Source organism: Euleptes europaea, chromosome 8 (assembly GCF_029931775.1).
Source record: "Euleptes europaea isolate rEulEur1 chromosome 8, rEulEur1.hap1, whole genome shotgun sequence".
NCBI lineage: Eukaryota > Metazoa > Chordata > Lepidosauria > Squamata > Sphaerodactylidae > Euleptes > Euleptes europaea.
The window spans coordinates 7,507,867-7,522,308 of NC_079319.1; the positions used below are offsets into that span (position 1 = coordinate 7,507,867).

General features: G+C 41.8%; 1 protein-coding gene across 1 annotated transcript in view; it reads left to right on the top strand.

Annotated features, from left to right (window-relative positions):
• The first annotated feature begins 2,803 nt into the window (after positions 1-2,803).
• Positions 2,804-14,442, top strand: part of COL22A1 (collagen type XXII alpha 1 chain) — a 163,912-nt gene continuing 152,273 nt past the window's right edge. The window contains exons 1-3 of the mRNA XM_056854652.1: positions 2,804-2,808; positions 4,252-4,403; positions 6,108-6,674. Of these exons, the coding sequence (XP_056710630.1) occupies positions 2,804-2,808; positions 4,252-4,403; positions 6,108-6,674 (724 nt within the window). The remainder of the gene's footprint in view (positions 2,809-4,251; positions 4,404-6,107; positions 6,675-14,442) is intronic.

Consider the following 14,442-nt stretch of genomic DNA (forward strand, 5'->3'; position numbering starts at 1 on the left):
GGACAAAATGGGGAGAAGGAACCATGTTTGCTGCTCTAAACTCTTTGGATTATATATATGGAGACTATTTTAATCCTGCTCCTTAGATCTTTAGTGGTGGAAAATTGGGGTTGGGGGTTGGTAATTCCCCACCCCAGTGGCTAAATGGAAAGACAAGCTGCAGCCCTAGTTTTACCTATAAGGTGATATATGCTGCCAAGCGTATGTCCTGATTTTTTTTAATGTAGAAGATAATTCTGCTAGGGACCACCAAAATCAATGGTTATGTTGAAAGAGTTTGGTTTCTTGGTTACAATACAGTCCTTAGTCCTTATCTTTATACAGCTACATTCAATGGTATGGTAGCGCTGCCATTTTTGGAGTGGGACATTCCTGGAGATTTGGAGGGTAGAGCCTGGGGAGGATGGGGTGAGAGGAGGGCGATCAGCAGGATATAGTACCTTAGAGTCCAACCTCAAAAGCAGCCATTTTTTCTAGTGGAACTGATCTCTGCAGTCTGGAGGTCAGATGTACGTAATTTCCAGAGAACTCCAGGTCCTGCCTGGAGGTTGGCAACCATGTTCCAAGGCTCTCAGCACAGCATAAAGAGGCCTTAGTGAGAGAGAGGAAATGAGCCTGGAATTACCTCAAAAGGAGCAAGGTTGTGGTATGCGGCTGAGAGTTGAGGAAGCCGTCGCTTGAGAAGTTAAAATTGAAGTGCACTGGGAGGACAATTGGAAGGGCCATCCGAAATATGAATTAGAAGCAATCCTATCAGAACAGTAAATTGCACAGCCTAGAGGAGGTTTTGCTGAGCTGACAAAACTGCTCTCAAAAGTAGAAATCACTACTGACACTCTTGTTAATTTTCTTTGGAGCAACAATATTAGGGTGAACATACATGCCCACGTTGGAAATTATTTTGAATTTCCCCTCTCTGCTGTTTATGCTTTCAAGCCTTGTTTCAACTTCTTTTTACTCTTATGCAAATCAAACATGTGCCTACTAATTCTGAGGCATTTTCTATTTCTTTGTTCCAGTTTTTTCCTGTTTGTGTGTCTCTAGATCAGAATAGGAACATAGAGTTGGAAGGAACCACTAGGATAATCTAGTCCAACCCACTGTTCAATGCAGGAAATTTACAAGTATCCCCCCCACACACACACACACCCAGTGACCCCTACTCCATGCCCAGAAGATGGCAAAACAAAAAAAAATTCTCCAGGATCCCTGGCCAATCTGGCCTGGAGGAAAATTCCTTCCTGACCCCAGAGTGGCAATGGGCACTATTCTGGGCATGCAAGAAAGGGCCACGAGAGCCAAACACTGATGCAAACCTTCCTGCCCTCCCTCTCATGATCTGCCTAAGTTCACAAAATCAGCATTGCTGTCAGATGGCTATCTAGCTTCTGCTTAAAAACTTCCAAAGAATTATATATATTTTATATACATCATATACGCTGAAGAAGAAGAGTTGGTTTTTATATGCCGACTTCCTGTACCACTTAAGGGAGAATCAAATCATCTTACAATCACCTTCCCTTCCCCTCTCCACAACAGACACCCTGTGAGGTAGGTGGGGCTGAAAGAGTGTGACTAGCTCAATGTCACCCAGCTGGCTTCATGTGGAGGAGTGGGGAAACAAATCCAGTTCACCAGATTAGCCTCTGCCACTCATGTGGAGGAGTGGGGAATCAAACCTGGTTCTCCAGATCAGACGTCTCTGCTCCAAACCACCGTTCTTAACCACTACACCATGCTGGCTCTCACACTGGGTGAATACATAAGCACTGTCTAAGTATAAATAAACTCACCATCCATACAATACAAACAAATCTACAAGACTAAGGCCATTTTTGCATGGTAATTAGCAGCTCGTTCCAGGCTGAATTGCCCCGCATATTTTTTTGAATTTTTCAAGCTGAACCGTCATTTCAGAAGTGACTGCGAAGAGTCCATTTAATGTGACCTTTGGCGTTTGCCGCGAAGAATCCCCCTGAAGGAACCATGCAAAATAACAGTGGCGGGTTAGCTATGCACATACTAATGGCTATGCAAACAGGAACAAAGAAGCAGGCGAGTGGGGGTGGAATTTCTCCTTTTGTGTCAGGACTGTGAATAGGCATTTTTAAAGTCGCATTTTAAAAAAAGCTTTGAGCAAGCATCAAAATTGACCACGCATAAATGGCCTAATAGTGAAGAACAGAGAATTAAAACTCACATGAAAAGAAATAGGGACATCTACTGGGAAAATTGCTGAATGGTACCAGTCAGACTTACTGTCTGCCCAGAAATCTGATACAGATGCTTTTTGAAGCCGATACCAAGTTTGGGAAAGTTTCCAAATGTTAAAGACTTTGGCCTTGAAATGGAGATGCTTTGCAGCTCATCTGCAATACAGAAATAAGTCACAGTTTTCAGTGGGGCTTATATGCAGGTAAGACAGCTGAGGCTTTCATACCGAAGATTTCTCTGGCTTTGATTTTTATAGTGAGCATGTTAAGCAGATGTTTCCTTAACTTGTCGTTAACATTAGCTGACCACACAGCCAATCTCCCTTGACTTTGTATGTCTAAAGGGGTTATAAGCCCTCGGCAGGAACTCTGACTGTCCTCTCCTGTCTACTATTTAGCATTGTCAGTTGCGATCTGATTGTGGAAGGTTGCAAAGCATGATTCCCATCATTTTTAGCGCTCACCATTATATTTAAATAAATTGTGAATGGATTTTGACAAAATTATTTCTGTTTCATTTTTATCCCAATCTTCCTTTGGAGACCTCAGAGGAGTTCTCCCCTCCTCCATTTTACTCTTCTTAATCCTTTATGAGGTAGGTTAGACTGAAGGATTCCCAAGGTCATTCATGGGGCTTTGAGGGATCCACTTTTTCTTCGGCTCCCTTTTCATCCTTTTTTTATACTGGTAAAAACAAAAAAATACCGAAAAGGTATCTTTCGGGTTTTTTAAATTTCAGCATATCGATATGCACGTTCCTAGTTAACATTTCTGCTTTGCTTCAGTTCTGGGTTTTTGGTGTTTTTTTTGTTTTGTTTTTAGACTTCTGGTTGGATCTACAATCCAAACCCTATTTCATTGAATGTCCCACCTTGTTGATGGTGTTGCCTCACTCTACTTAATCCACCTTGAGTCCCAGTGAGAAAGGCAAACTATAAATAATGTAAATAATAAAATAAAATAAATAGTTGACCAATTGACTAAACTTTTTTTGTTAGCTGAATGCCCAGCCTTTGGTTCTACAACCATCTCCAGCTTTCTCTGCCAGTCTTTGAAGCAGACTTCAAAATCCTCAGCAGCCTTATGCATGACTACTTTTCATGGATTACATGTAGCCCTCCCTTAACTCCCTTGGCCTGGATGTAGGGTTGCCAGTTCTGGGCGGGGAAATTCCTGGAGATTTGGGGGTGGATCCTGGGGGACGGCGGGGTCTTGGCAGGTTATAATGCCATAAAGTCCTCCCTCCAAAGCATCCATTTCCTCCAGGAAATCTGATCTCAATAGTCTTGAGACCAGTAGTAATTCCAGGAGATCTCCTGGCCCCACTAGGAAGATGGCCACCCTACCTGTTTGAAGCCCTTCTCCATCCCAAAAGCCTTTTCCCTTCCTTGAGAGGAAGCCCAAACTCTTGCGGTGGAATGGTTCATAGTCAACATTCTGAGGCAGTTGGTGTTAGAAGTTTTGCTGCTACTTTATCATCTGGCCTTTGTCTGCCAATTCCATTCCGCACCACCCAGCCTGTCCATCAACATCTCACAAAAGAGGGATTCCTGAGCACTGAGGTTTACACAGAGACGGAGCCACTGGGGTCAAGCATTTATGACAACCACTGGGGTCAATTGCTGGGGATATTACACTCATTGTTCTGTCTACCTACCCCAGAACAGTTGTCTCCCACCCAGTGATTTGGAAACCTAACATGGAAGCATGATAGTTTCCTGGGGGATGGTTTCCGGACTGTTGCCCTGACGGTACTGTCTAAGTTGAACTTGTTTCAACCTAAATAACGTGGTGCCTACAACAAAGACCTTTTAAAGCTACCCTTTCTAACACTGGTGACCTTCATTTCTTTGTCTGCGTACAGTCTGCTTCTCAAGAGGAACAAGGGGGGAAGAGGAAGATGCATCCAAACAATAGCGTGTTGTATTGTAAATGTTTCTTAGATTTTTCAGAGCTCCTTCCTTTCTTTCCCTGCCCTCCCCCTCAAGAAAGACCATTCCCTAAGCTAATAACTTCCTTCCCCTTGTTTTCTTTCTAGACATGGTGGATTTCTAGAACAACTGACAGTAAAAGTGAATTCCGTGTTGGAGAAGGGAGACATGCCCTTTGCAGACAGATGCCGGATACCTTGTGTGTTGATACTTCTTCTTCTCCTTTGGGGAGGAGAGGGATCTCAGATTACGAGAGCAGGTAAGTGCATATTAATTTGCAAAGAGTAACTGGAGGCTTTATTCATAATGGAAATGCTGGTTGTAGAGTAAAGGGATGCAAGAGCATAACTAAGGTTGAAATGGAAAATGAATGTCAGCTTTCATATGGACTGTTAGAATTTAATCCTTGATGTATTTTACTGCTGATCATATTTACAACCACCCTGAAAAGTAGATCAGCTAGGGTATACTGCAGAAGTGGTAGGTTGACTGAGGTCCACTTACCAAAGTGTGGTAGCCATGACAATGATTAGAACCCACAGTATTTCTGATCTCAGGTTGGAATCCTATATTTTCTGGATGTGAACCCCTTTGGATATAGCAGGAGTCTCCTGTGATTAAATGCAGGACATGTCATGTGTTGAACTTACATGGGTTTAATTTTTGCCTTGAAATTTGTCTTTTTTGAGGGGTGGATTTTCTGCCCACCACACTGATGGTGAAATTATCTGAAATATAGATCTCTCCCCCACCCAATAAATTAAAGCAGTGTATCAATTCATGCATTTTTCATTCATTGCCCTGGCCAGCTTCCTGAGCCTCTGAGCATTGAGAGTGCTTCCTAGAACACACTGATCTGAGCATTGCAGAGGAACATCAGTAGTGGTGAGCAATCTTTCAGAGAGACCATTCCTGATCATTTCATTAAGAAAACCTTGGCAAGCTTTGATTAGAACACCTCAAAGCATCGTTAGAAGGCCAATGGGTTATAATCATAGTTATTCAAATCGGAAATATGAGAACCCCCAGTGGAATAATCCTTATTAATTGTTTAGATGTCCATATTAGTTACATAATATGTTGTTGTTGTTTTTTAAAACCCAGATTACAATACATTATTAAATCAGAAAGTCAAGAATAGTACGTACAATTTCAAACACGTCCGCTATATATACTGTTATAGGTTCTCAGCCTTTTGGCTAAGATCAAGTGTAGTGTAGTTACCCATCTCCAGATTTGTTGACTTCATTTCTCACAGAAACTCAGCAATGGAAACTATCTAGAAAATTTCTAGGAGCAATAAAACTACAGTGATATAACCTTTGCTAGAAATCATGGAATGCCAAACAGTTTGATATTATAAGCTGTACATGGCCCAGGCTAGCCTGATTTTATCAGACCTTGGAAGCTAAATATGGTCAACCCTGGTTAGTACTTGGATGGTGGACAACTAAGGAAGTCTGGGGTTGCTCTACAGAGGCAAGCAATGGCAAACCACCTCGGTTTGTCTCTTGCCTTGAAAACCCTGCAGATTCACCTTAAGTTGGCTGTGACTTGTTTTCTATCACCAAAGGAACACTGAAGGCTGGTCTCAATAAATCTGCCCCCACCCCACCCCCAGCATGTTGTATTAAACGGGAATGGATGTAGGGGAAACAGAGAGCAGTTTGTTGGAATTTCAAAGGAAAATAGCAGTCTCATAGACATTCAGGAGGAGTAGGCGAAAGGGCTGGACTGAGATACTGCAGAGAGAGAGAGAGACAAAGTATGCATAACAAGGCAACAGTTGTGTTCAGATCTACTTTGGAACTGAGGGAAGAATTAGAGAGCAATGGCTCTCCAAGGTGGCATGCCCACTTTGTGTGAAGGAGACTAACAACAGCAGAAATGTATGTGGAGCTAGTGATGTTGGTGGCCTTCCTCCTCTGCTTCCTCTCAGCAGTCCCTTGTGTTTCCCTTACAGGTTGCAAGAGCGTCCACTATGACCTCATCTTCCTCCTGGATGCTTCTTCCAGTGTTGGCATTGATGATTTCCAGAAGGTCCGCCAGTGGGTGGTTGATCTGGTGGGCAGCTTTGAGATTGGACCGGACAAAACCCGCGTCGGGGTCGTCCGTTACAGCACTCAGCCGATGACGGAGTTTGAACTCGGCACGTACGTTACTGCCGAGCAAGTCAAAGAAGCGGCCAGGAAGATCAGATACCACGGGGGCAATACGTACACAGGGGATGCCCTGCGGTACATCACCACGCACAGCTTTTCCGAAGAGGCTGGTGGGAGGCCAAGTGATCCCAACGTTAAAAAAGTGGCCATCCTTCTGACTGACGGGCGGAGCCAGGATCACGTCTTGGAGCCAGCCACGGCGGCGCATAAAGCAGGCATCAAGATCTTTGCTCTGGGAGTTGGTGAAGCTCTTAAAGAAGAGTTAGAGGAAATTGCTTCTGAACCGAAGTCTGCGTACATGTTCCACGTTTCCGATTATGATGCCATCGATAAGATACGAGTGCAGCTGAGGAGACGACTTTGTGAGAGTGAGTCACACCTTTTCTTGGGCCGCAGATTAGTGGGTGGGATTGTAAATAGATGGCTTTTTTAGATGTGGAAATAAGGAAAGGCTCAACTTTACTCTGCTTTACTCTGCTCTGGTTAGACCTCATCAAGAGTATTGCTTTCAGTTTGGGGCACCACAATTTAAGAAAGATGTAGACAAGCTGGAACGTGTCCAGAGGAGGGCAGCAAAGATGGTGAGGGGTCTGGATATAATGGTGATATAACCATTTTCAAGTACTTCAAGGGCTGTCATATAGAGCAGGGGTGGGGAACCTTTTTCCCGCCAAGGGCCATTTGGATATTTATAACATCATTTGCAGGCCATGCAAAATTATCAATTATAAAAATTAGCCGACCAAGCCCCAAGCAGGCAGCTGCCCCAGATGACACCCCCCCCATGCCCGGGCAAGCAGGCAAGCATCCAACTGGTGGTACACAGGCTCACCTGGTGGCACAGGATGGTCTGTGCACCAGCCGGGTGTAGCCGTCTAGCCGCACACCGGAGTTGTTCCACATGGTTGGGGCTGGATTCTACAGCTGGCTCCTGCCACCTCCACCTGCAAGCACTGGCTAAGAACTCCCCCTCCCCGCGCATTCTGGCCCTGCCCCCTTTAATCCCTCCATTGTCGCCTCTTCCACGCCCTGCTCTCTTGTAGTACAGAGGGAATATGTTTCTCCATGGCCTGGGTGGAAAAGGGTTAACACAGTTTCTTGGGTGATCCTTGAAGCTCCATAGCTAACGACTCTTTTGCAAGGGGGAAAAAAGGTTCCTTTTCTCGGCAAAACTAACTCACATCCGCCTTGAATAGAGGCTATTCCTGTCCGCAGGAGGGGGCTAATCACCAATCTTAGATCCTTCTGAGCTAGAGATCTGCCAGGACCCACGAAGGGCCAAACCAAAAGATTTTGCGGGCCTTACACTCCCCCCGGGCCTGATGTTCCCCATTCCTGATATAGGGGATGGTGCCGAGTTGTTTTCTGTTGCCCCAGAAGGTCGGCCCAGAACCAACGAGTTGAAATTAAATCAAAAGAGTTTCCATCTAAACATTAGGAAGAACTTTCTAACAGAGCAGTTCCTCAGTGGAACAGGCTTTCTTGGGAAGTAGTAAGCTCTCCTTCCCTGGAGGTTTTTGAGCAGAGGCTAGATGGCCATCTGTCAGCAATGCTGATTCTATGACCTTAGGTAGTTCATGAGAGGGAGGGCATCTTGGCCATCTTCTGGGCATGGAGTAGGGGTCACTGGGGGTGTTGGGAGCAGGTAGTTTTGAATTTCCTGCATTGTGCAGGGGGCTGGACTAGATGACCCTGGTGGTCCCTTCCAACTCTATGATTCTATGAATTTGTTTTCCAGGTTCATAGAATCATAGCATCATCGAGATAAATAGTGTATCACACTTGGAGTCAGTGTGAGATATATTTACTCCTAGGCCCCATTGACATTCCAAGCTATAGTTAACCATCCAGATTGGGGGGATAACTTTTCATGATGGCAGCAGGAAGATGCATGGCTGAACTGTAAACATTCTCGACATGTTACACCAGGCTTTTCAAACTGGGGTTGCCACTTGCCAGCTTTTCAACTATCTCTTAGGACTTGTGACAGCAGCTTGTTTATTTACCACTTTCTTATCACAACCTTCTTCCAAAACACTCTGGATGAGAAACATTTAAAGACGAACAGATCCGCAAACCAATCATTTAAAAGTAGGGACGTGGGCCTCACTGCTGATTGAAGAAACTTATTAATAGTGTATTCCAGTTACTTTTCTGCCAAAGGATCAAGTCAAGCATCAGGATTATGTTTTCCAGAGAGCAGAAAGGTCCATTTCAAGGACGGGACTTCATTTGAAGAGAGATTTAAGGGGATCATAACTTTCTTTTACAAAGGCATTTTCTCCTTCATATTCAGAGTTTTGATATGATTGTCTTGTAATGAACGATTCCATCCCACATCCAATAAGAGGATTCTAATTGCAGAGTAGTGTAGTGGTTAAGAGCGATGGTTTGGAGTGGTGGACTCTAATCTGGAGAACAGGGTTTGATTCCCCACCTCTTCACATGAGTGGCGGGGGCTAATCTGGTGAACCGGGTTGGTTTCCCCACTCCTACACATGTAGCCAGCTGGGTGACCTTGGGCTAGTCACACTCTCTCAGCCCCACCTACCTCACAAGGTGTCTGTTGTGAGGAGGGGCAGGGAAGGTGATTGTAAGCTGGTTTGATTCTTCCTTAAGTGGTAGAGAAAGTCAGCATATAAAAAGCAACTCTTCTTCTAAACAAAACATTTTCCAAAGTCTTTGCCTCTGAAAACTGATTAGCAGCAGAGTTCTTCACGATTTATCTATTAAAGCGTGATTATCAACCTTTAATTCTGATAATACACAAGAGTAAGGTAGTGAGTTTGGTTCTTTGAAATGTAATCAGCAAACCAGAGAACCTATGGAAACTTTTTTATTGAGATAAAAATTATTCTCTTTATTGAGTGACAGAAAAAAATACAGGCATGAAAAAGTTTACCCTACTTTTTTAATATAATTTTTATTGCTTTTTTATAATTAAACAAAAAATAAACAAAAATAAAATCATAATACAGTACAAACAAAAAAAATACAAAATCACACAGAGAGCAGTATAAAAAGTTTACTCTACTGACTGTGAAGATACATGCTAAAATTATCAAAGTGTGTGTGTGTGTGTGTGTGTGTGTGTGTGTGTGTGTGAAGTGCCGTGAAGTCGCTTCCGACGCATGGTGACCCTATGAATCAATGTCTTCCAAAATGTCCTATCTTTGACAGCCTCACTCAGGTCTTGCAAATTGAGGGCCGTGGTTCCCTTTATAGAGTCGATCCATCTCTTGTTGGGTCTTCCTCTTTTCCTGCTGCCCTCAACTTTTCCTAGCATGACTGTCTTTTCCAGTGACTCTTGTCTTCTCATAATATGACCAAAATACGATAGCCTCAGTTTAGTCATTTTAGCTTCTAGGGTCAGTTCCTAGCATTGCTTAATTATATTATAGCAAGTCATACTTTAAAAAGCAAATCAGGTTTCAGCTTTTTGTCTCATTGTTTTTAGGGATTGTCAAAAGCCCAGAAATCTCACCTAATCTTCTGAGACTTCCATCCAGAGAAATCTGATTTGCTTGTCACAATAGTGCATATTTATAGGGAAAATGTCAATCTTTTCTTTCTCTAAATCTGTTCTATCATACTCATGAGATTATTATCTAGATAACTTTTTGGTGCATAACTAAATGTGAGATAATCAACATAAGTGCAAATCAGCCAATCAGCAAGTGCATATGAATTACATCTGATACAGCGAGATAAGAAGGCCAATCTCAACTCTTAACCTCTATTAAAAAGTAATCAATCTAATTTTTCTGTCACTGTTTCAAGTAACAGTCCAAGATGAAAGTAACTCTAAGCAAACAAGGTTTGAACTTTAGATTAGCTTGCAAACTAAGCAAGAAAATGTTAGTGATATTATTGGTGCATAGCGTGGTGCATAGAGCCAGTGTGGTGTAGTAGTTAAGAGCGGTGGTTAGGAGCGGTGGAGTCTAATCTGGAGAACCATGTTTGATTCCCCATTTCTCCACATTAGTGGGGAACACAAATCTGGTGAACTGGGTTGGTTTCCCCACTCCTGCACATGAAGCCAGCTGGGTGACCATGGGCTAGTAACAGCTCTCTTAGCCCCACCTACCTCAGAGGGTGTCTGTTGTGGAGAAGGGAAGGGAAGGTGATTGTAAGCCGGTTTGATTCTTCCTTAAGTGGTAGAGAAAGTCGGCATATAAAAACCAATTATTCTTAGGTACTACGAGAGTCTTATCCAAAGTTCTACATCTTTCTTTTCTAGCATGTAGCTTGAATAATTCACTTGTTCGAGCCATTTGTGTCTTGTAGATGTTTTCATGCAATTCACCTCTTTTCTGTTTTGGGAAATGTGTAGGCTGGATTAAGTGAGTTAGTCCATAATAGGTTTGCCAATTTCGGATTGGGAAATTTTGGAGATTTGGGGGTGGAACAATGGGAGGTAAGATTTGGGGAGGGGTGAGACCTCAGTGGGGTATAATGTCATAGAGTTCACCCTCCAAAGCAGCCCTTTTCTCCAAGGGAACTGATTTCCGTGCTCTGGATATCAGTTCTAATGCTGGGAGATCACCAGGCCACACTTGGAGGGTGGCAACCCTATTAATGGGTTGATTCCCTGTTGTCGAATTGCGCAGAGGACTTGGGGAAAACCAGCATGGTGAATGATTGCACTATGACGTTGTGTGCAGGGAGGGGGGAGCAAATCCACTGTCTGGAAGCAACTTTATTCTTTGGAGGATGATATGTTACAGATCTTTCTTTATAAACATGTAAAGCCTTTTTGTCCTGTGAAACTAATATCGGCATGCTGAGAATGTGTTTGGCTAGACACATTACATCACATGCAAGTGTTGTGTAGTGAACTAGTGTATAATGGTTAGTGTGTGAGATTAGTATCTCAGAGATGCAGTTTTTAATCCCCACTGAACCATGGAAGCTCACACAGTGAGCCAGTCCTAGCCTACCTCACAAGGTTGTTGTGAAGATAATAGGGAAGAGAGTAGAAATAATGTTGTAAGCTGTTTCAGGTCCCCATTGGGGAGAAAAGCAGGGTATAAATATCTAATTAAATAAATATGAATGCATGCTGCAGGATGCAAGGTGGAATTGGCTGCAGCTCCCTCTTGCATGTATACATGCCATCAAACATGCATCTTTTACGTAGCATGTGGAGTAAACTTGAGTATTTAACCAATCCACATTTTAACTATCAAGGACAGCACAGTAGGTTCACAGGCCTCCCGATATCCCATGAAAGACATAATCTTAGTGGTAGCATAATTAATTGCTTCAACTGGTTTTTATGGCTTCTTTACTCTGTGTTATTTTGGTTTATTTGATGACGGGATGGTTTCTAACTGAATTGTGCATTGCTGTGAACTACTTTGGATGCATTCTTGTGGATAAACAATAATGCCTGTGGGTAAATAATATTGCTCTGGATGTGGTTTACAGCCATCAAGTAAAATGATGGAAAATGGCATTCCAAAATGATCATCAAAATCCACGAAAAGCACTAGGACAGTCTAAAACCATTGACTGACATCATCCTAAAACAAGCAGCAGAGCAACCAGCAATGGAAATTAGCCTACCAAATTTACAAATCAAAATGTCAAAGGCAAAGGGGGACAACAGATGTCCCTTGCTCTGAACTGGCTTCATGATGTCTTCACCAAGCCAAATCTTTATTGGCTACCTGATGCCAATATTTCTCTCAAACCATGGGTTGAGGGGGAAGATGTGACCTGAGAGACATGTGATCTGAGATAAAAGTTTAGATTAAGCAAAAATTTGTATAATGTTCAGATATTACAGATAAGATATTAACTAAGAGGTAGTCCAGGATTATATAATAGACATACACTAATAACACATTTGTATTATGGTTATAGTTTATTAAGAAATTAAGGGGTAGTAATTTGAGTTTATTAATGATGCCGAAGACGGTAGCTGTCAAATATCTTGACTCAAGCATGTGAGATCAACTTCATGGGTAGTGGCAATCTCAGTGTTTATTATCTTATCTGACTGTTTTTCTATTTATTTATTTTTTGTATTTTATATTCTTTTGTATCTATGTTTTGTGTGTGGGTAGGTTTTTTGTATTAATTATGATTATTATATTATAAAATAAAAAATACCTACTACTCAGGGTGAATAACAGGAACCTCCACATACAGAGGCAGCAAACCTCTGAATACCAGTTTCAGCAGGCATAGGGTTGCCAACCTCCAGGTACTATTCAATATAGTAAATTCAACTGTTATAATAGTCGTAGTCAAGATACTAGCTGGAGATCTCCTGCTGTTACAACTGATCTCAAGCCGATAGAGATCAGTTTACCTGGAGAAAATGGCCACTTTGGCCATTGGACTTTATGGCATTGAAGTCACTCCCCTCCCCAAAGCCCGCCCTCTTCAGGCTTTGCCCCCAAAACCTCCCGCCGGTGGTGAAGAGGGACCTGGCAACCCTAAGGAGGCAGCATCGGGGGAAGGCCTTGGCCTCTATGCCTTGTTATTGGCCCTCTCTATGCCCTGTTATTGGCCACAGTATGAGACAGGATGCGGGACTAGATGGACCACTGGTCTGATCTAGCAGGGCTCTTCTTTTTTTTTTCTTTTTTTAACTTTTTATTTTATTTTATATTTTAGGGGTACAAAAGGGGAAAAAAAGGAAGGGGAAAAAATAAATCATGAGTATATAAAAACATTATTAGAGTTTCGTTAAAAAATAAGCTCATAAGGTACAACAAATATCAAACAAACATTATACTATTTATCTAATAAAATGGCATTTTAAAGATAAATATATTTCATTTGTCAATATATCGTTTTGAAAGAGATATTAACTAGTCATTTACTTATTTGGAAGACATATAAGTATATAATAACTCCCATTTTTCATTAAATTGTTCCATGGATTCATTGATCTTTAGATTTAAAATAAAGGTCATTTTTGCCATACTGGCGTAGTCTAAAAGCTTTTCTTTCCATTCTTCAATTTCGGGAATAGACGTTTGTTTCCAGGTCCTTGCCAGAACCGTTCTTGCTGCTGTTGTGGCATATTTAAAAATATCATGAAATTTCAAAGGCAGGTTTGGTGGGACGATACTAAGTAAATAATATTTGGGATCTAGTGGTATCTTCATTTTCAATATCGTCTGGAGTTCTCTGTGAATCTGTTTCCAGTACTGTTGAATTTTAGGGCATGTCCACCAAACATGAAAGTAGGACCCGTCTGTATTTTGACATTTCCAACAAACGCCTTTTTCCCCGGAAGATGTCATATGAGAGAGCATATTTGGGGTCAAATACCATCTATAAAATGTTTTGTACCAGTTTTCTTTAACTTCTTGACACACAGTATACTTTAATTCAGAGGTACAGAGTCTTTCCCAAGTTTCCATGTTGATCATTTCGCCATAATTTTGCATCCATTTAATCATATTCGTTTTTACTTGTTCTTCTTCTGTATCATACTTTAAAAGAAGTTTATAAATTTTTCCTAGTAAATGGGAATCATTCTTGGTTATTAGCAGTTCAAACTCTGTCAATTTTTGAAATGGCCGAGGATGTGAGCAATCTTTCTTCAGATTAGACCTCAATTGGAGATAAGTTAGCCAGTTTAATTTTCGAAATTTTTTTTGAAGTTCAGTTAAGCTCTTGATTTCACCTGTTGGCTCTATCATATCGTTGTAAGTAAATTGAACAGCCGGTTTAAGTTTAACGTTGTCATGGTATGCTTCGATTGGAGACATTATGGATGGTGGAGTTGGACTTATTCTTTTCTTATGCTTCTTCCATACTTTTAGTATCGCCGTTTTGATGTCACAGTCTTCTGGTATTTTGTCCTTGTGAGTGATTGCTGTAGGGTCCCACAAAATTTTATGAAATCCTTGCCCAAGATCCGCTCGTTCTAAAATCAGATGTCTATGATTAGGATGTTTTATCCATTCTGCAATCCAGGTTAGGCAGGCTGCGTAGTAATATAGTTTAAGATTAGGTAGTGCCAAACCTCCTCTTTTCTTTTCATCTTGTAACACTTTGAATCTAATTCTTGGCTTTTTCGCGGCCCACACGAATCGATTTATTTGTTTTTGCCAATTTTCTATTGTTCTGTCTGGTATACTGATCGGCAGAAATTGAAACAAAAAGTTCAGT